The 22,451-nt window shown below is 40.2% G+C and overlaps 1 protein-coding gene across 1 annotated transcript; it reads left to right on the plus strand.

The window, feature by feature from the left end:
- Nucleotides 1–2,684: 2,684 nt before the first annotated feature.
- On the plus strand, nt 2,685–10,105 carry LOC147645423 (opioid growth factor receptor-like protein 1). Its single transcript, XM_086874634.1, has 4 exons — nt 2,685–2,757; nt 2,848–2,914; nt 3,058–3,203; nt 5,187–10,105. The coding sequence occupies exons 3-4, from the start codon at nt 3,109–3,111 to the stop codon at nt 5,941–5,943; spliced, it is 852 nt and encodes a 283-aa protein (XP_086730760.1). The 5' UTR covers nt 2,685–2,757; nt 2,848–2,914; nt 3,058–3,108; the 3' UTR covers nt 5,944–10,105.
- Nucleotides 10,106–22,451: the final 12,346 nt, after the last annotated feature.

The raw sequence follows: 22,451 nt of genomic DNA on the forward strand, positions 1-22,451 counted from the left end.
TATGGGTGTTACCCCTAGAACTGTGTAAGGGGAAAAAATGTGCTTTAGTCTTATGTGAGATTATTGTAATAACAATAATAAAGTGATTTTTCAGTGTCCTTAGTGGTTCTGGTAGTGGAGCAGGAATCTTGTATGCAGCATTCTGCACAAACACAGGAGAAGCTGAAAGATAAGCCCTACTCTAGAGAGTTTGCAGTCAGCATGAGAGACAATAGGATAGCAGACAGATTGGGAAGCAGGAGGAGGCAATAAAGCAATCTTGGTTAGGATGGTGGACAGGAATCTCAGGACACAAGAGCTTAGCCATTAGCAAGAAAGACAAACTGAAGGCCAGAAATAAGATTTTCTGGGTTTTAGAAGAATGATGACGAGGTTACTTTGAAGGTATTTGTAGAAGGATCCTCTCAGCATGAGAGCAGCTTGGTAGGAAATAGTGAAGTGTGCACTGGAGTGCAGGAGTGAGATGTGTAGGCTGCCTCTGAGGCAGGATCCTGTTGGAAACAGGATCAGTCTCATAGCAACAAATGGGTTCTGATAAGGTAGTAAGGGACAGGTCACAGAGGCTTTGGAAGTGAAGGTGTGTAGTTCTTGTTTGATGTTACAGGGCAGGGTTCCACAATGGAAGGATGCAAAGCAAAAAAAAAAAGTGAGACTGTATGAAAAAGTAACAGTCTAGAAAGTTAATGTTCCCAGCATTCAGGGTAGCTGCCTTCAGCAGCATTCAGAGTAGGTGTTAGCATGACAAGAAAGCACTTTTCAAGGTCAGGAAAAAAAAAAGTTGAGATGCAACTCAACTGTGTGAGAGTTCAGATAGGAAGCTGGATGGAAAAGAATGTTACACAGAAGGTTATAAAAATGTACATATAGGGAAGTTGAAGGTGAGAACTGTTTATAGACAAGATAGCAGTAATACCCTTAGCAAGTGAGAAAATAACTCAGGTTGTGAAAGAAAGATAAGACTTCTGATTTAACTGGCTTGAGCTTTATCTAGATACCCATAGGCAGATGCTTTTAGTCAGTTTTAGTTTGACTGCAAGAAGTGGGTCTGTGAATTGCCAGTAAAGAAGTAGCAGATTTGGGAGATGTTACACAGAGAGCAGATATAGAAAGAAAGTGAAGGGCACTGAGGTCTGTGTGAAACTGGGGACCATATGGCTCTGAAACTAGAAGGCAGAAAAGGTTGTGGGGAAGAACTCCTTTAAATCCCAAAATGAAAGAACAGTTCAAGAGGATTAGTTACAAGAGGAGACAGTCATGAAAGGTATAGGAGGACTTCACTACCAAAATTTGCAAATAACATTTCTCTTTGTATTCTGGGAGAAAACCACGTCAAAGGTAGCTGATAAGCCATGGAGGCTGACACATTGTTGGCTGTGAGCTCTGGTTATGCACAAGTTTGTATTGAGAATGGAAAAGAGTAACCACCACCTTGACCCAAGTCTGTGGATCTATGAGAGTGTTCAGAGGAAATCTTAGCTATCCTTAGCTAGTCCTTAGGTTAAGGACTGAAATACTGGAGAATGTTGTTTAAAAAACCCAAAACATTTCTGGTGCAATACTAGATCTGGTTTAGTTCCATGACCTACAGATTTAGCTTGTGATTCTAGATCAGAGCTGGCCTGTTTGTCTCTCTGCCCTGGGACTGAGCAGCAAGTTTTCCAGTACTTGAAATATAGGTTGGATTCAATGCAGCAATGGTGAAAGGTCCTCTTTCCAAGGTCCTTTTCCTACACTGGAAACCCCATGTACGTAGCAGCCTCTTCGACTAGCTGCTTTCTTCACTTCTTAAATAAAAGTATCAAATGTGTCCTCCTTTGCCATTGAGACCTAAATAGAAATTTTCACTGGGCGAAGAGGCATCTTAAATATATAGTAGGAGACTGTATACATGGGGCTGTGAGTTTTTCAGGCTGCTCCTATGCTGTTTGACTTTGAGAGACACTGTGCAGCTGTTGTTGGTTTCAGAATAGAAACAGACGAACACACAGTGCCATTCATGGCAATATATTGTACAGCTTTGGGAACAAGGTTTTTAGGTACTTTGTGTAGTACCTGGAAAAGTGCCCTGGCCCGTGACTGAATTTCATGAGCACAGTCTCAGTGTAGTGCTTAGCCACCACTAATTAAGAAAGATTTCCAATCATAATGGTATTTGAAGCTGGAGAGATTCCTGGTATGAGAGAGTTGAGGCTTAGAAGATTGGATGGATGGATGGATGGATGGATGGATGGATGGATGGATGGATGGATGGATAGATGGATGGATGGACGGATAGCTGCAGAATTTTGTCTTGTAAAAGCAATGACAGGTAATTCACAGTGCAGTATTTTATGGAAGCAGTTTGTTAATTCCCAGTCCGTGTGATAAAGGGATCTCATGGGAACTCTTAGATATATTTTACATAGTTTGCTGTCACATACCTTCACGTGTTAGTAACCCAGTATGTCAACTGGTTTTGTTTATATTGACATTTTATAAGTACCTTATTTTTTAAATAAGTTTTAGTAACTAAATTAGTTGTAAATTAAAATTTATTTATGGCTTCAATAGACCTTATTTCACATAGTATGTGAAAGACAAAGTACATGTTCTATCATTATTTAAACATGCATGTACTTTATGTAGCTGAATGCTGGTTTTGATGTCTACCTAACATTTTTCAAATTATTTTTGTGCAGGGGTTTATATTGAAGAAGTCCTAAATAAATGGAAAGGAGACTATGAAAAACTGGAGCATAACCACACTTACATACAGTGGTTGGTCAATTATTACCTATTTCTGTTTCAAAGCATTAATTCAATTAAATGTTCTTATACTGAGCCATAATGCACTTATTGTTTTAACAGGCTTTTTCCACTGAGGGAACAAGGTCTGAACTTCTATGCTAAAGAATTAACTACATATGAAATAGAGGTAATACAAATTGATCTCCATACAAACCATCACAATAATTTTAAATAAATAACTGCTTTTTATTATGTAGAGCTGTCTTATACAATGCAGATGTACTTGCTTTAGTGCCACTTAGAATTTTGGACATATTCTTTGTCCATTAGGAATTCAAGAAAACAAAAGAAGCAATTAGAAGATTCCTTTTGGCTTACAAAATGATGCTGGAGTTTTTTGGAATAAAACTAATTGATAAAACTGGAAACGTAGCACGAGCTGCTAACTGGCAAGAAAGATTTCAGCATTTGAATGAGTAAGTAATGACATGCACTTCACTTGCTAGAATTGCTATAGAATCTCTTTATGCTTTTATTTTCTAGAGAAAGCAGAGATATTTTTTCCAAAGACTGCCAGGAAAAAAAGAAAAGGAAAAATAAATAGTTGATGCTTGGTTTATGCCTCTATCTGTATGTTCCTCCTTCCCCTTTTTTGATTGTTTTTCTCACCCATTACCAGTTGGATTGACATTATTGAATTCTTTGAAAACACAACTTTAGATGGTGCTGAAGAAGATATTAGCTCCAAATTAATTTGTCATGGTACTGAATTTGTTTTCACCCAGTCCCAAAGTGCTGCTTCTTACATGGAAAAAAACAAGTGGCTTATCTTTTTATTTACATTTCTTTTTGAGAAAGGTCAAATTCTCCACACCTGTATGAAAGTTAAGTAACAGGATTTCCCTCCCTTCTCAAAACATGAAATACTTTGTATTTAAATATTTTTAACTGAAATACTGATCTGGAAAAGTTTAAACATGTTATGTCAAACCTTGGCCCAATGTTCAGAAAATTATATCAGTTGCTCTTCATTGGTATTGTGTGGATCCTAAGTTTGCGTTGAGTTTTGTCTCATACAGATTAATTGTACCAAAACCTCTTTTCGAATCTTGTGCTCACTTTACTAGTATCTCAGACCTTAGAGCTGTAGATTGTTTTCTTGCAGCAGTTTGTTCTCCTGTCACAATAAAAGCTTGTAGGTACAATTGCTGATGAATCCAGGTGAATAGTAGGAATAATTTGTTAATAATTTTACTTAAACATTGTATGAGCCAATATGGGTGTGATCTCAGACTAAGGCCACAGATTAAAGAGGTTTTCAGGAAGCCCAAACATTACTTCATGGTTTCACTCCTGTTCTTTCCAATGAAAGCTACTGTTTTAAGTCAGGATTTGGGACTTTCTTAATGTAATTTTATCCATCTAAAATTCAAACATAAAAGTTTTACTGCATACTAAGGTGTGCTTTACAAGGGAAAGACCTTTTCACAAGTACTTCCAGAAGGCAATTTGTTAATTTTCTCTTAGATATTTCCTACAACAGTGGGACTTACTCTCCAGAGATGCCTGTTTTTCCTCTAGCACTGACTGTATCAGTACAGGTGCTAGTCTAGACTGGAGACCCAGCTTTTAAATAACTTGCATGAAGTGCAATGAACCCTGTTCTGTAGCTGCACTATAAATACACTACAAATCCTTTCATTTACAAAGTGACTGGGTTTTCTCCCCAGAAAGAGAACAGTATAGAATCACTAAGGTTGGAAAAAAATCTGTCAGATCTTTGAGTCCAATCTTTGACCAAACATAACCATATCAATTAAACTGTTGCACTAAGTGCCACATCTGCTCATCTTTTGAACACTTTCAGGAATGGCGATTCCACCACTTCCCTGGGCAGCCTGTTCCAATGCTTAACCACTCTTCCACAGAAGACGTTTTTCCTAATATCCAGCCTGAACCTCCACATGGTACAGGCTGAGGCTATTTCCCTTTGTCCTGTCACTTGTTGCCTTGGACAAGAAACCAACTCTCCCCTTGCCACAACCTCCTTTCAGGCAGCTGTAGTGAGCAGTAAAGTCTCCCCTGAGCCTTTGTTGCTCCAGAATAAACAATCCCATTACCTTTTGCTGCTCCTCATAGAATTTACGGGTTACAGACCCTTGACCAGCTTTGTTTCCCTTCCCATACGGCAGAAGGAACCAAAATCAGTACACATTTGATTTTATTTTCTCTCAGCCCTCTCCCCCAGTGCTTTTTACAAACATTAATTTTCACTCACAACATCCTAGCAAAGGAGGTGCTGGTAAGCTTCAGCAGTTTTGAGAAATTAAAATACAGGAAGTCTGAAGTACATACCTGAAGTGATAAAAAGAACTGAGGAATTGCAGTTCCAGTTCTGTATTTGTAAAGTGGGTTTTTTTCTGATTAAATAGAATTTTTTTTACCTGTTTCTTTCAAAGGTCTCAACATAACTACTTGAGAATCACTCGAATTTTGAAAAGTCTTGGTGAACTTGGATATGAGAGTTTCAAATCTCCCCTGGTAAAATTTATTCTGCATGAAGCTCTTGTAGAAGATACCATTCCCAACATTAAGCAAAGTGCTCTAGAATATTTTGTGTATACTATTAGAGACCGAAGAGAAAGGAGGAAACTGCTGAGATTTGCCCAGCAACATTATACACCCTCAGAGCATTTTATCTGGGGACCCCCAAAGAAACAGAAGTCAGAAGGAAGCAAAGCAAATAAAAAGCCAGCATCTCCGGTTTCTATTCCCAATAGTCATATTTCTAAGCATAAGAAACAGAAAGAGCCTAAGAATGCATCGGCAAGTGGAAGCTCAGCTGGTAAAATAACTGAAGAAAGAAAGGTAGAATTCACAAAAAATGGGGAAGAAAATGAGCAGGATGAGCAAGAAGCGAACTGTGATGCTGTTAGGGAGAACAGTGAAAAGAACAGTGATGATGATACTGGTCAGCTTTCAAAATCAGAAGAAATTCATGATAATTCAGACAGAAAGGAGGACGTTTCTCATTCCAAAAAAGATGATGACAGTTTGAACAATGACTGTGGAAATCACCCAGGCGTTATAGAGGAAGATAAATGTAACACGGAGAATTCTGCAAGTGATACATCAGCTGATCTCCAAGATAACCTTGATAAGGAAACACTTTCAGAGGGGATCACCACAAAAGCTAAGGATGAGCTCAAACTATGAGTCTGAGGTTTAAAAAAAATCTTTGTTTCACTTTGAATGAAGCAAATTATTCATTGCTTCTTCATTTTGGTTGATATTTCCATCTAGTGTAAATTCACAAGACTATGCTTGTTGCAAATGCATCAGATTAGGCTTCTGTTAGGTTAATGAATTTTGGTTTTTTCACCCTCAGTTTATCAGCAGGCAGGCAGGCAGGTGTGTCTCTTTAAAACAATTGTGTGTACTGAAAGCTAAGAAATTCATTATCTTTTCTGGACAGATTGCACAGAAAAGCTTATCTACTTTTTAAAATTCATCCAGTATTAAAAAAGAAATAAATAAAATTAAAGTGTAACAACTAAAAAGCCTTGGAACATTAGAATTTTAAAGCTTCCTTTAAGTTTACTTTTTGTTTTACATTTACAATTAGTAGAAATTATTACAAAAATACAATTTTTTACCCTAGTGGTAATTTTTTTTTAGGAACTATGGTCATGATTAATAGCAGTATTTGCACAGTATCTTTTACCTTAGATTAGCATCTTTGTTGGAGGTACTTAACGATAGATAGCATACATCATGTCCTGTACATCTGGGAATCACTGTACATTGAGTAAAAGTTTTAACTTACAAAGGAACTGTATCCACAGCTTTTGGATACAAGGGAAGTTGCACTTTAGAGTTTTTAGTCCCAGTTAAATTCTTCTTTCTCTCATCTCATTTGTTACAACTAATCTAGGGGGAGGGATCACTTTGATCTCTCAAAGTTTCATCTCTGTTTGAAAGCTCTCTGTTGAATCAGCTGTAATTAGACAACTCTCCCAGCTGGCTTCAGCACCTGGAAGGCTTCTGGACAGCTGAAATGCAGTGTCTTTACCACAAAACATTCCCTGATAGCAAAGCCATCAGAGAAAAGGGCAGCAGGCTCATCAAGTTGGGTCTTTAACTTCAATGTTTCTTGGCCAGTTTTGGGCAGAATCTGCACAATGCAGTCAGCTGTTGCTGGTCTCAGAGACAAAGGCAGGCCTGATGCTTCTTTCCAGCAGTCTGTTTCCTCTCTTTGCTCTCATAAGTCTCTTACAGTTTTATATTATTTCGATAATCAGTGGAAACTTAAGGCAGGCCAGTCTGTTGGCTGGACTGGAGCCCATCAAGTAGGAATTTGGCTATTAAGATCTTTCCCAGCTTCTGCTGAAGAACTGTCTGCTCTCCCTGAGTAGCGTCTTCTGATTTTCTGCTGTTCAAGTCAAACAATAGTACCCAGCACGTTAGTTGTGCAGAATATGGCTTAAAAAATAATGCAGGTACAGTTCACACTTCCTACAGTCCTAAAATATTCTGAAACTTCTTATATGTATTTTCTGTTTCAAAGTGTACATATTATCCACTGCCTTTAATGTATGTCTTATTAAATGTTATGAGGCAAGAGGCTGACTACATTTCGAGTGTCAAAATGCTACAGGACTTTATTGAAGGCTTATAACTCTAAATGATGAACTTTTCAGGGGTTTCAGATCATAGACAATATGTTCTGTGTTCTGTTTTGCTAATGCCCATCATGGCAATTCATCATCCTTTTTTTTTCTCTGGGTAGCGCTGGTTCTTTGGATCAGATAGTGGCAGTGAGGGATCTTGGTCCCTATGGAAAAAGAGTAGGCTTTTTCCATTCTAAGGAAGCAAAGAAGGAAGATGTATTTCTCTTTTTGTGCTAACTTGTGAGGAAAGGAACTTATATACATGAATTTTTTTTTTTGGGTAACATGGATCATTCAAGTAGGCATTAAGTCTGTTTGAGAACTCCCAAAGAATTCCAGCCACCACATTTTTAAGGCCAGAAAGATCCTGAGAAGCCTTTGACAGTTCCCTGGACATGAACTGGGATTCCCTTGTTTGTGTTTGCCTCTGACTTTCAGAACAGAAGGGGAAGGAAGTGCTGTGATAAAACTGGTCTGTGTAGTTAAGGACTCTGCCCCTCCACATATGCAAAGGGAGGACACTTCATTTTCTGCCTATGACTGTTTCAGTCTTGAGTGCCTAACTGTGCAAACTTCATAGAGTTGTTTTGTAGTTATTTTTTGAGTACCATAGGGAAAAATAATACTCTGTGTATAAGGAACATAACTATAGCAAAGGAAGCTACACAGAGCCTTCATTTTCTGAACTTTAATATTAATGTGAATCACTGTACAGAAAATGTGGAGTATTGAAGTGAAATAAGGGATGCTGGAGGTGTTATTATATTTATAGTGTAATTTGATTGAACATCAATGACCTCAGGAGATCTTTTGTCTACTGAACAAAAAAAAGAAAAATCTTGCTCTGAATTTAAACAAAATTTTGGGACGTGCATCAAGAAGATTACTCTGCAGTATTCTGTTGTCGTGACACATCTCTCACTTAAACATGCTTACTGGTTTGATGTTTTTTTTAAGTACTTAAAGTACTTTTAATCTGACAGAGCTGTCTGCATTAAGGGGCCAAGGTATTTGAAAATATTGTCAAAAACTTTCGTACTTACACCTGTATATTTTTTTTTATCTGCAACTCAGTATATTTCTCTGTGTTTTAATAGAAGAGTAGTGGCATATCAGTTGCCTACAAAGAACTATAGGGACTATGTAAGTGAGGGCTTTTGTGTCAGGTGGGCTCCTGCACTCTCTAATCCTTGTTTTACAGCTTTATCAACAGAATTACTCCCATGGGACACTTCAGCTTTAACTAACAAATTCTGCTCTATGTAAAATGTGACAGTGTTTCATTCTTTTCATAGAGGAATTGTTTCTTCTGATTTTGCAAGTACTGAAAAGAGGGATTTATTGCAGGGCAGTCATACAGCGTAGCCTCCCATTGAGATTTGCGAGGATCAAGTGGGTGCACTGTATGCATTTTTGTTACAGAATCATGGCCTTAGCAACCAAAGCACCCCCTGCTTGAAGTTTCTAAGTATTGGTTTTCAGGTTTACAGTATATATACAGTGTATATATATGTGTTGAAATGATTGTATCCTCATAGATGCCAGTACATAGTTGTTTAACCATTACTTCAGAAACTGAGGGTGTGCAAAGAAAGTCATTTGCTTACTGTTAAATTTCTTTTTGTCTTGCTATGTGCTTAAGTATTCAGGGATTTCTGTGTACTTATTACAAGAGTGTATTTTGGCCCAGTGTTAGATTAGAATCTGAGCTGTTCATATGTTTATTGAACAGAACCTTCCATATGAAGGTTCTTTCCAAGTAAGTACATCTGAGTAGCCTCTGGTACTGTTAAGTGGGAGTAGTGTGTACGTGCACATACCTGTGACTTTGATTTTGAGGCTCTTATGGTGAGGGGATATAAATGTACAATTTGAAACAATGTTACTGAGTACACAGATGAGTACACACAAGGCGATCATACAAATCATGCAAAAATGCAGCACTTTAAGGTTAATTACAGCTCTGTGCCCTACTATGCCAGACACAAGTGTGCCTCGGTACCTCATACTGTGTTGCTGTAGAGACTGGAGGCTTGGGTACATGAGGTGTGCAGCACAGACCATTCACAGCAGAAGAGTAGTTACGTGTGTCAACATATCTAGGAGCAGGTCTGAGGTCTTTGTGTTCATGTTGCTCAAATAAAATCCTGAAGGATTCTAAAAATAAGTGCAATAATCCTTTGGGAGCTGTTCCCTGGCTTGGATCAGCTCCTCAGTTTCTGGCTCTAAGATTGCAGCACTCTAATGTATTAGGTATTTGTATAATCATCGTTAATATTTCATGTAACCTAGTGTAAGCCTCCCTGAACTACTCCAGGATAATTCTAATAATCTGCAGTTGCATATAGCTGTACTATAAACAGAAGGTTTACATACCTTAGAAACTTTGTACAATGTTGATGGATGATCCAATGAGGTAAGACAAGTGACATTTACTGGATTTAAATGGAAAACAGCTTGTTTGTCTTTAAATAAAATTTATGTCTATCTGTTTAATTGAGAGGTTATTTTACACCTTTCTTTTTCTTACTGTTGTGATGGTACTGATCACAATTTATAGTTATATATGTTTAAGTGAAAATGAAATTTTTTTACACCACACTTTTGCAGGAAACATACAATATTGAATTTCCTGGACAAAAGCTGTATTTCTGAATAAGGTGCAAGTATGTGAAGCAAGTTTTGCCATTAATAAAAGTGTGACAATATCATGCTGATGATGTATGTTGTCCTCAGAATTGCCAGTGGGGATCAGAACCAAAGATGTTTCTAGCTTTGTGTCCTGCCTCCAGCAGTGGCCACCAAAAGATGCTGTGAAACAAAGAAATTATACAGTGACCCCATTTGTCTACAGGAATTTTTTGGTTTTGAATTCATGGTTTCTTTCAGCCTCTACAATCCCTTGTAGCTGTGAGTTCCATGTTTTAATAATGTTTTGTGTGGCGAAGGTGATCTCTTATTTTTGCCAGATCAGTTTATTCAAGAATTGCTACTGCATTTGAACACAGTACTAAAAGTTCTGTAAGGTGAAGTGTAGTCTACTTCAAATCAGTTTTTAAACGCCATGGGAGATTCTAATGACAAAATACCTGTTTAGACAGAAGATGCCCCATGTTTCTTCTGTTTTTAGGCAGAAGATGTCTGCTTAGGCAGAAACTTGTCCTAAGTTGGTGACAATGCTACCTTACTTACTTCTAAACACATTTTTGCACATAAATCCTTTTGTAGACTAGTGTTAAAAGTGTAGAATAAGTGTTAAAAGTCAGATTCCAACTGCAGAGCAGGGTTGATTTATTCTCTTCTTACCAATGTGAAAGCAAAATCAGTCAAATGAAAAACCTATTCCTACCCCACATGGGTGAGGTACCTCTGGATTTGGAGCTACCAGGATCAATGAATATATAACATTGGGATCACATAGAAGGTGGAAATATTGTCTGGGGTTTGTTGAGAACTATACTCATCATTCTACATTTGTTTTGATACAAGTTCACACTTCTAATTGTAATTGGAGTAACTGGTCAAAAGGTGCTTTTGATGATTATCAGAGTCTGAAAACGAGGGATGGGTCAAAAAAGGCCTACGTATATACAGTCCCCTTCAATTCACATTACGGTCAACACCATAGATTCACTACTTACAGATATTTAGATACAGTTCTTCAGGCACATTGTGTTTCTGTAATATCTTTGTGCTCAGCATTGGCTATGAATTGTTTCTTTTCCTGAAAGCTGTGTTCCCTTTTCAGCCCTTGTTCTTAAGTACACTTAGTTAAGACCTTGGTGAAAGCAAAAATTTACTTTTAAGAATAGGTTTATTACATGCTGTATGTAATGGACTCCTAAATGTAGTTCAAAAGCTATAGAGATCAATAGAGACCTCGTCTGGCTTTACACTTGTAATCACTTCTACATTTATTTTCAAAAGCATTATGATGTTTGCTGTAAGATAAAAAAAAAAATGTGATAATTGGCAAATCGTTCTGAAAGAAATCTCTTCTTAGAAATGTGGCTCTTTAATTCTACCATGCTTACAAGTTCAGTGGTGTATTCATCAACTAAAGTTTACTGTGAAATATACTGAATGTACTTACTATTGTGGCTAACCATGTGAAAATTATTGTTTTGCAGTAAAAAAGGTTATGGCACTTACATTTTTGAGATCTGCTGAAGCATGTTTGCTAATCATTAGTTGCTCTTCTTTTTCTGTGTTTTAACGTATTCCATGGTTGTTCGCCCTTTATGCAGTTTGATTTCAGCAACAGATGATTAAGTGTAGTTTTGCACTGATAAAATTCGAAAATATCATAGACTTCATTGTTCAAATGTATTCTAAGAAAAAAGTGCAGTAAAAAGAGAAAACCCCAAAGCCCAACAATTTTTACTTGCAAAATGGAACAGGTCTATGTCAGTTTTTATGAATGGTCCTGCTCTCTTTCTATATTTATTTGCAGTATTTAATTACAGGATGCTGTGCATGTTTGGTAGTACCAATACCATATGTATGTGGTAGGAGTGGTAACCAGTTTCTGGATTTGTAATGCACTATAAAGAGATATTTTATAATTCTGTATCTGTATGGCAGTGTTATGCCAAAAAAAAATGTATAAACATAAAAAGCAATAGTTTATGTTGCTTACTGCTATATTTTCAATTGTTTATAAAATGAAATACTTGGATTTCCTTTCAGGTAAATATATTTTTAATAACAGCAGCCAAAAACTCTGAACTAATAAAGCTTCTTCATTTAGCAGCATTGTTTTAGCAACATGTGCAAATATTGTGTAGCTCTAATAATGTGCAATTGCTGTTTGGCGCTTGTTTGTATAGTCATCTGTAAATATATTAACACTTAAAAGTAGGGAATTAAAGGCTCTGGTCCTCCTTTTTTGTTGTCAGTGGCAAAATGGCCATGGATAGTAGAGGAATAAGGGAAGAGTCAGCTTTTCTAGAAGTCCATGGTTTGTTTCTTGATTTAAGAAAAATGTATACTATGAAAACACTTTTAACATTAAAAGAGTAAAATATCTACTGTGATCATGCAGGCATAAACTGTCTGGAGCAGTATCAAAACCAGGCTACTGCTGCTTAAATATAGCAGGGAAACACTGAAGCTGCTAACTTTATTTATCCTGTGCTGAAGGTGTGGGATTGGATGGCTTCAGTTCTGGTTTCGTAGGGAGCTGTTATTCACGTGGTGTGACTGTAGATGTATAAACTCCATAAAGGATCCAGCAGATTTGGAAAGGGTTTCCTAATCTCACATGGTTCTTCTTAAAGAGGAGAAATGGGTTCTCTCACACTGAAGGAGGACTTCCCATGTGGTCCATGTCTGAAGTCAAGCCTGGTGTTAAGATGGCTCTGTTACCCTCAGTTGGTGTTGTCAGGTCATCCAGGGGTGGCACTTAACTCGTAGCCAGTAACATGATGTGTCAGGGTGTTGGTCTCCCCAGAAAACTCAGTTACAGCTCCCTGAGACAACTGCCGTGGCTCATCTGCCCCTTGGCAAAGGCTGGCTGTCAGGGAGTCAGCCTCCTCTGCCCTGCGAGTGTAAACTGCACCCAAAAGGCCCAGGGCCTCTGTGGAAACACTTACTGATGTTGCTGAAGCACCTGCAATTCCAGACTTAGAGCACATCTGCAGTAAAAATACTGCTCTTGTGTGAGCACAGACCCTCATGGGTGCCAGAGCCACTTGTGAAGTTTCATTGGTGCTCATTCCAAGAGTAAGCACCTAAACTGATATCCCAAAATTAGCTGGCCCTTAGTTAAATAAGACTGACCAGCTTCTGGAGGAGGTGTAACGAGGGGCTGCTGAGCACAGTGCCCTGTGCCTTGCCTGCTGCATCCCCCAGCCCAAGGGCAGGCACCCGCATGGAGCGCAGCCACACAGCCTGTCAGGGCCTTCAGGTCGGGAGGGGAGCTGCCTGCTCTGTCCCTCCCACCTGTATCTCTCAGGGCATCCATTCACCTACTTTGCTTTATTTTGAGGGGAATCTAGGAAATTTCCAGCTTCTGGGGTGATGGCGACACACAGAGCTCACTTCTGCACACGAGGAAGGACCGAAGTGGCAGCGCTTGTGTTTGTGCAAGGTGGGCTGGGAAGCACTTCCAGTATGCACAGAGCGGTGGTGGAGACAGCCAAAATTAATGGCAACTGCCTCTGTGGTTTAGGGAGCTAAACCACAAAGTTTTGTTTTGAAATTGTTCCACTGAAATGTTTTTCTAACAGAGCTGTGCCATAAAACTGGGAGGAGGATGTTTTATTTTGATACATGCAGATGATCTTGAGAAAGGTCTAAAACATTTATAAAGGCCACATTAATGGCAAAGATGTGATTTAGCTAACCAAACCTGGGAATACTCTTCTTAAAATATTGTTTTAATTGATTTATTTTGCTTTGTTTGCCAAAGATGGGTAAGAAACTGGAAGAAAAAATATGAAATATCTTCATTCCCTGGGGCTAATCAGGCCATGTATTATGCCTGCAAAGTTAAATTGGTAAGTATGACTGCAGAGTATCTACAGTTTAAAAATAATCCTCCAAAGAAGCAGTAAAAGTATCTACCAAAGTGTTTTGCAACTAAATAATGACACGTAATGGCATTGCTTTTTGAGTGTTAGATACACATATCTTCGGAGTTGCATTACATTGTAGACAAAACTTTAGCATGACTTTGTTAACTCATTTGTACCTCTAATGGAACTGCAGCTTTAGCTCCATGAAACCTTTCTTTAAAACGTGTATCTCTGCAGTTGAGGCAGGTCAATTGGGCGTTTAGAAGCATTGGTGTGCCCTGCTTTGTCTGCACCTTGGAAGGCTGTCACTGCTGGCTGGCACAGACACCCAGTCCAGTAAAATCTGGGGCCAGGGTCATAACAGGGCCCTGCTTCTGCCTCTCCAAAGATGCTGTAATCCAACACACTTCATCACCCCAAAAGGAGATGAGCTGAAGATTTGACCTTCTCAGAGCTGGTTTGGGATCTGCTCAGGCTCCAGGGTTGGGATGGGGATTGTCCTGCCTCACCCCGGGGTCTGATTCCTGAAGGTTGATTTGTGCCCTGTGAGTTTATTGACCTGTCCAAGAGAAGTAACTTGCAGCAATTAATGGCAGCTCAGATCTTTCATTATGTTTAATCTTGGACTGCACTTTACAGGGTGAGATTAAAAATAAGGCTATTTTTCACTATCAGAAGCCAATTTAAGAAGGTTTAATTAGGCCCAAGTATTTACCTTGTCTGATAAACTCGCAGAATGCTTTTAAAATATTTTTTTATATTGTATATGCAATGCATTAGACATTTTTGCAGGAAATACTCTATAGGCATAATTTCTAGTCTTACTGAATACAAGGGGAATGTTTAAAATTCAACTGGCTCTTTCTACTTTTATTTAATGTATAAATCAGACATAATTCATGCATAGTTCCTTCTAGGTTTAGACATTTATTGAGCACTAGGTACGGTTATAAACATTTTGCAACAGCTGTTTCAAATTTCAGAATAGAAAAGAAGCAAAAAAAAGAATCCTCACATTTTCACTTCTCCAATTTCTTCTGAAAGCTTACACAAGGAAGCCTTGAATTCTCATCATCCAAACTGGCAGCTGAAATTAGAGCCTTGAATTACTTCTGAGAACTAGGACTTGGGATCTTTAGTCCTACATGGAACCCTCAGTCCATTGTAGGCAGATATGTAGTACTTAGTTTACTGAGAATGCAGAAATTTAGTAGAATTGTTCAAAACTACAAGGCACCTAATGCTGATACTTAGTTAGCAAGTGCTCTTAGGAAGTCTTTGAAGGATTTCTCTACATCAAGAGGAAGCTCAGGAGCAGTCTAGTTCTTCAGTCAGAATTGAAAAGATTATTCTGGAACCCTGTATTTTAACTCTTTACTTAAAATAAGTTTCTTTCTATTTTTTTTCTCTTTTATGCTAAGGTCACCATGCTAATGGTACCTTCTGGGGTTTTTTACAGTTAAAAATGTTAAAAAAACCTTTGTTGTGCTGACACACATCAACAACACCCCCCCACTGGTGGCTGCTTCTTACTCCTCTCAGTCACCACCACATCATGCCCAAAGTTGGCACTTCTCAGTGATCCTGCCCAGACAGGAGCTGTGGGTGCCCAACACCATGGGGGTGACCTGTGTAAATGGCACTGGTGGCCATGGTCCTGCATGGCCTCAGGCACTGCTGTGGAGGTGATCACACCCAGCTCTTCAATGAAAAAAGCTGTATCTACAGTAAGCATCTGTTTTTTCCTCCTCCTCCTCCCCAGATTTGATCCTTTTATAAGGTTGAATTTTGAGGCAATTCCCAGCACTTGACCTCCTCCCAGGGCTACACAGTGCCTGGTCCTGGAGGGGACACGGCATTCCAGGCTGCAGCAGGTACCTGTTGCTTACTCTTTCCTTGCTCAGCTGCTGCTCCCTTTCCAAAGCAGAAGCAGCTTCTCCACACTGCCCTCTAAATAGCAGGTAGTAGCCTATCTGTGCACTGTTACATATTTTGGGACCTCTTTCTCTGTCACTGTCCACGTCTACAAGGCCTCTGTTGTTATCCCACCTTTAGACCGTGCAGACAGCTGTGCCGAGCTCTGCTCTCCCAGAGAGATGGTGACAAACCCGTGACCCCGTGCCAAGGCAGCGCAGCCTTGCCAGCTCTGAGGAGTAGCAAGAGAAGGCCACAACCCCTTGGGAAACAGAGACCCCAGCCCAGGCCCAGCCTACGTGGGGAGTACCATTGCTTTTAAGGACAGAGGCGTAGGAGGTTGCAAAAATGAGCCTTCCTGTGGCTTTATATGAAATTTCCCAGAAGGCCACACTCAGGTATCAGTTTGCTTATGGTAATGGGGGCCCAGTGCCATAAAGCTGGCAAGAATATGTCCCAAAAGTGCTTTTTAGAAGCTTTTCACCACTTTGGATAAAATGCTGCTGACAACATTTCAATCTTGAAGTCTCCTGCAACCATCAGATAATTAAGAAATGTTGCTGAGTCACACCAGCTTAGCGTAAGTGCCTCCCTGGGGCGTGACTGGGGATGCTGCTGCCTGTTTCAGATGTGTCCCCAAACACAGCAGATGTGAATGATTGAGTAACATACCCAGTGGCACATTCTCTGCTGACTCATTTGCTGCACTGCTACTGAGATAATAGGATTCCTACCAGGTAAATTCAAGACGGAGTTTGGACAGAACTTTGCAAAGATATTTTAATATAAACTCAGAAGAATGATAAATTTATATAATAAAAGCCACACTGTTGTTCAAGAATCTTTGCTGGAGAGAATTTATCTCCTCTGGGACATATTTGTTGAAATTAGATGCAGGATGAAAGCTGCGTCAGAGACAACTCTCCCACTGGCACCTGAGTAAATCCCAGTGAGCATCATACACTTTTTTCAGAAATAATTTGAGAAATTATACAAATCCCAGTGTTTCGGTGTAAGCAGACTAAGAGCAAATACAAAAATGGGATTTTACTGACTGAATCCTTTGGTATAAAATAAAAATATAGAATTAAAAAAAAAATCAAATGTGAAATTCGTGAGCAGGTAACTCCAGATTGGTGTTTGGCTAACTCAAATTTTCTAATTGTCTTATCTATTAAGTGAAATGTTTACAGCATCCTTGATATCCCACTTGTGGGCAGTCTCTCATGGTAAAATTCCAGCATCAGGAGGCAGCTGGAAATTAATGAAACATTACAAGGTTCTGCACAGAAGGATGCTGAGAGAGCAGACACTGAAAGGAGTGTATTGAATTGGAGAGTTTCTGACCAAAGGATATTTTTTAAGTAATGGCTTGAGAATGAGAAGAGGGGCTTTCATGCCATTGTGAGATGGGGTGTGTATAGACTAAAGGTGGGCACTCCCCTTCTCTCCTACTCTCTTTCTCACCCAGAACTGGATGTCACTGACACAGATAAGTAGAAATTATGAGTGTTTCAAAAGAGCCTTATGTTGCATTCAATATCTGATGCATTTGTGGATCTACAAATATAATTTTACCTTTCTGTAACATGAACTAAAAGCTTTATTCAGAAGTCCTGAGCCTACCTTGAGAAGGATTTCTGCAAGGGTGAAACTTGTAAACCCTAGTGGAACAACTATCCTTATGATTCTTCATTTTTTTTTTGGTCCAGAATGCACCAAGAGTCTTTGCAGTATTCCATGGTGGGTTTGGTTGTCTGTGTTCAGGTTCATCCCTGACCCCTTGCAGTGCCGTAACGTGGGATCACACTGCTGCAAAAAGAGCTGTAGGAGAAAACCAAGAGACCCCTCACTGGGTGCCTCCACTGGAGCTGGGATGAAGCTCAGACACAGATTCCTGGGCTTTGCCTGCACCCAACCATGCTCCTCACTGAGCCTAATCGGATGGCTTGGCTCATGGCTTGTCTGGACCTGCCTTTTCATTATTATTTTTTTTGTTTCTTTGGAGACTAGACAATGGAAAGAGGAAATTAAAGAAATTGAATAGTGTTTGCTGCAAATGTAATAAGATAGACTGCTGGTAAAAGCTTCAGACACTAGCCTGGAGAGTTCCTGAGAACATTTTTTCCTCCTCAAACACCCTTGCCCCCCACTACAGCCCTAGACCACGGCACCAGCCAGAGCAGCAGCTGTGAGCATCTGCATCACTACTGGTGCCTGCTCCCTTCTGGCACTACAGCCCAAGAGCCTGCTGACTTACATCATGGCCTGTGGCTACTGGATTTACTTGCATTGCTGACCTCAGGCTTTCTCTTTCCCTATTCTTACTGGGAAATTATAGGTTTTCCTTGTTCTTGCTGCTTGACTTTGGGTTTGTCCCACCTCCCTTGCCTTCCACTCACTTTTACTTGTATTCCTTTTCAACAAAAAGTCTGAGAAGACAGCCCAATATGAGGATGAAACTAGTGGCAGTCGCATATATTCACATCTATGTTAGTGCCAATCCCGTTAATCATAGCTGTGTTACAGCCTTTCTCCCAACCCTGGTAACCATTTGGATGGTAGCTCCACTCAGCTGCAGACAGCACAGGGCCTGCAGATACCACCCCAGGCTCAAAGAGTCAAAAAACATGGAAAAACTCAGAGCAGAAAAACAAGGTAATTGTCACAATGTTTAGTATTTACCCAGTGCTGTTCACACAGGTCATGTCAGCATTTCGATTTCTGTGTTCATTTGGCACTCTTTTCCTCCTGATTTTGCAAGGATAACTATGTGCAAGATAAGAGAACCTTTGCTTCTCTTAGATGTAAGTCTCTTGTGAGAGAGAATTAGTGAAAATCAGCTGAACCCTTGAAGTGATCTCTTCTTGGATGAAAACTGGGAAGCTGTTGAGAGGTTAAGGTCATTATTTGAAAAATAATCCTCGGTTTCTGAGGTAAAGGTTTCTTTGATTTTGTGTCTCAGATTTGCTTTGCCTCACTCTCCTTTATATATATCTACAGTGGAAGTTGAAAATATCTCAGGATGGGGATGGCTTGTAAAGAAATGCAATGAGACCACAGGAAACTGATGAGATGCTTTCTCTGGAAGCCAAGCTGCAGGACAAGAGAGGCAATTCACAAGTGATAGAACAGCTGGCAACTTCAACCCACACCATCTGGATTTGTGTGATTTTATAATATTTATTGTCACTAACTCAGAGAGGAATATGAATAGAGCTGGCTGCAAGTGGAAATGAGCTGGCTTTTCAATAGAGCGAATTGTGTGTGGAGTTTGGCAGGAACACATGGCAGGGGAGCATCCGATACCAGCCAGCCAGCCGCGCATTACCACTTCACTGGTCAGGCTGGCTACGTGAAACAACAACAGAAACATTTTCAGTCAGGCAAGGGAAGCCCTGCTGGAAAACTGGCATTTCACATCTATCATTTGGAAAGGGGAGATAGGAAGTTGCCAGCTCTTCATCTTCAGTCTTATGTGAAGCTTGTGAGAGGTGCATCTTTCTTTCCTGAAAACTTTAACATCAGTAGATGTCAGATTACTCCAGAATCTTACAGTTGAAAGAATTCTTTTTGAGTCTTATGGTTAAGAAAATCTGTGACCCACCTCTACCTAACAGCTGCAGAAAATGGAAGAACCCTTGAGTGCATTTTCTTAAGTCTTCTGATTTGATACAGTTTGTGGTTTTGGGATTCTTACGTGTGATTGTGAAAACAGTGAGTTGTCAGTGTTGAGCATATTTGTGTAAGTAGCGTGATTGTTGCCTTAGGAAACTGTTCTCTGAGGTGCCTGTTTTGCTCCATGAACACCAAAGGGAACATTGCTGCTCCTAACACAGCTGTCCCACTTGGAAGCTCAAACTGGGACAAGAAGAGTTTAGGCTTTTATGTTTCTGTTTTTCATCTGTGAAATGGGATAACATGTTTTTTTCCTTTCTTCAGATCAGCCAAAGGATAAATTATTCTTCTGGTACCACAACCTGGTAATTATATGAAAGTTCAGTTGGTCTTACTTTCAGATGTTTGTACTTCTAGAGGGGAATTAGAAAAGCTTAAAACTTCCTTCCTTCCTTCCTTCCTTCCTTCCTTCCTTCCTTCCTTCCTTCCTTCCTTCCTTCCTTCCTTCCTTCCTTCCTTCCTTCCTTCCTTCCTTCCTTCCTTCCTTCCTTCCTTCCTTCCTTCCTTCCTTCCTTCCTTCCTTCCTTCCTTCCTTCCTTCCTTCCTTCCTTCCTTCCTTCCTTCCTTCCTGCCTTCCTGCCTTCCTGCCTTCCTGCCTTCCTGCCTTCCTGCCTTCCTGCCTTCCTTCCTTCCTTCCTGCCTTCCTTCCTTCCTGCCTGCCTTCCTTCCTTCCTGCCTTCCTGCCTGCCTTCCTGCCTGCCTGCCTTCCTGCCTGCCTGCCTTCCTTCCTGCCTTCCTTCCTTCCTGCCTTCCTTCCTTCCTTCCTTCCTTCCTTCCTTCCTTCCTTCCTTCCTTCCTTCCTTCCTTCCTTCCTTCCTTCCTTCCTTCCTTCCTTCCTTCCTTCCTTCCTTCCTTCCTTCCTTCCTTCCTTCCTTCCTTCCTTCCTTCCTGCCTGCCTGCCTGCCTGCCTGCCTGCCTGCCTGCCTGCCTTCCTGCCTTCCTGCCTGCCTCCCTGCCTGCCTCCCTGCCTCCCTGCCTCCCTGCCTTCCCTTTTCTGGGATTCAATAGTATTTGTAGTACATCAATTTACACAACCTGTTAGTCTGAGGAATGGTGTAGTGAGACATGAATGCTAGAGAAGATGAAGTGTCTAGGTAAGCAGCAGTCAAAAATATATCTTATGTTCTGCTTGGGTTGACTGCAATGCCTCAAAAGCAAAAGGATAGAGTGGCACTGGCTTCACTCTCCTTAGCCCCTTAGAAATGGGTAATAAAAGCAACAGAAGAGAAGAATGAAAAAATCCGGCATTGGCCAGATTCTATTAACATACATAATTAAGATGCCCCACTAGAAAAGCCTGCAACGGGGACAGAAATATCTTCAGCATTGAGACTACTCAGTAACTAGTATGTTAAGAGGATGCTGAGGAGAAGACCAAGTTTGTGTATCTAACTCAGGCACAATGGTGAAGTTAAATCAAGAAGCAAAGAAGGAAACTCAGCTGTTTCTGTCAGCCTTCTCAGCATGGTGTGAGCTGTCTGTGCATCCATTAAAAAGGGAGAGTTCAGCTAGAACTCTAGCAAGAGTGTCAGGAGGCACAGCCTATGTGAAACATTCACTCTTCTCCAAATAGGTCCAGGGCAAAACCAACTTGTGCCTGGGATGGTCCCGTTCTGGAGTGCCCTGTTCCACTCTCCAGGATCAGGGTTTGTCTCTGAAAAGCATCTGTGCAGCTGTGAAGGCAAATCGAGAAGAGTGGATCCTGAGCAAGGTTCAGACAGGTTTAGCCACTCAAAGCAGCTGCCTACACAATAGAAGGTTTGAAAAACATTGTGAGAGAGAAATGTTCTGTTGAAATGAGTACTTCTTGTAGGTACATATTCCACATCCCTTTCTCAAGGTGATAGAAGAGCCCTGACAGAGCAGGAGTGCTGGGAAGGAAACCTTGTAGAGACAAAGTGTTTTCAAATCTCTCTTCCCTTATCAAGTGATATTGCTCTTCTACTTCAAGAGGAAGGACTGGGAATTTTTCAGCCTGACATTGACTTCATCCATTTTACCAGTTTTTATGTCCCTCTGGTGAAATCTCATTGTAGCTGAAAAAATAGCAAACCTTGAGGCGCACATTAAAGAAGGGAATCCCCGCTGCTCTTCCTGGACACAGGACACCTCTCTCTCTGAATGCCTCGTGTGTGTACACCAGGATTTGTCCCTCACAGGGGCTTCTTTTGAATGAGTCTGTATAATACTGAAGAAGTTCCTTTATTATCAATTTCCCAAGGGCATTTTGAACAATGCTCCATCACAAAACTGTGTAAGTTAATTCACTTTGCGTTTTGTGACAGGAGGGAAAAAAAAGGTCCTATTTCAGAAATGCTGGCATGTGCAGACAGAGGGAAAGATAAAGTGTGCTGCAGCATCTTCTCTTTTTCCTGATCAGATGAGCTCACCCAGAGCCCCAGCTTCCAGCAGCAGCTTGGACATTCCCAGGCACAAATCTTGACAGGTTTCAGAGGATGAAGAGGGCAGGCTGGTGCTAGCCCAGTCAACTGTGCTGGGCTTCCCAAAGGTCTCCCACTCTTTCATCTCAGTAGTCTGGGCTTGATGCCACAGGAGACTCAGTGTGTGAGTGAGTGTGTCTTTATGTGCCCTCAGCCATTAAACAGAGGTTCGATGTGGTCTTGGAACAAAATTATTCAATTGAAAATCATTGTTAGCAATCATCCACTTGGATCCATAAAACTGAAATTCCTATAAACGCAGATGTTTCACAGCCAGACAGCAAGTCCACTATTCCTGAAAGAATAGAAGAGTTCTACAGTTGTTGTTTTTTAAGTGCTGCTGTTGAACAGACAAATGGAAATGTCACCATTATACAGTGTGAACAAGATGTGTAGTTAAGAGAACAAATCCTTCATATCCTTGGTAGCAAGATTGCATTTAACATATTCAGCATTTTGTCCAGGCATATCCAGAAAAAAATCAGTCTTATGATCAATATGCC

The sequence above is a fragment of the Cyanistes caeruleus genome, unplaced genomic scaffold (genome assembly GCF_971803275.1).
Source record: "Cyanistes caeruleus unplaced genomic scaffold, bCyaCae1.hap1.1 HAP1_SCAFFOLD_343, whole genome shotgun sequence".
NCBI lineage: Eukaryota > Metazoa > Chordata > Aves > Passeriformes > Paridae > Cyanistes > Cyanistes caeruleus.

What these genes read in the sequence shown, in the direction of transcription:
- LOC147645423 (XM_086874634.1), top strand. Translation starts at nt 3,109, where the DNA reads ATGATGCTGGAGTTTTTTGGAATAAAACTAATTGATAAAACTGGAAAC. An exon ending in AGATTTCAGCATTTGAATGA is followed by an intron (nt 3,204 to 5,186) that starts GTAAGTAATGAC and finishes TTTCTTTCAAAG; the next exon opens with GTCTCAACATAACTACTTGA.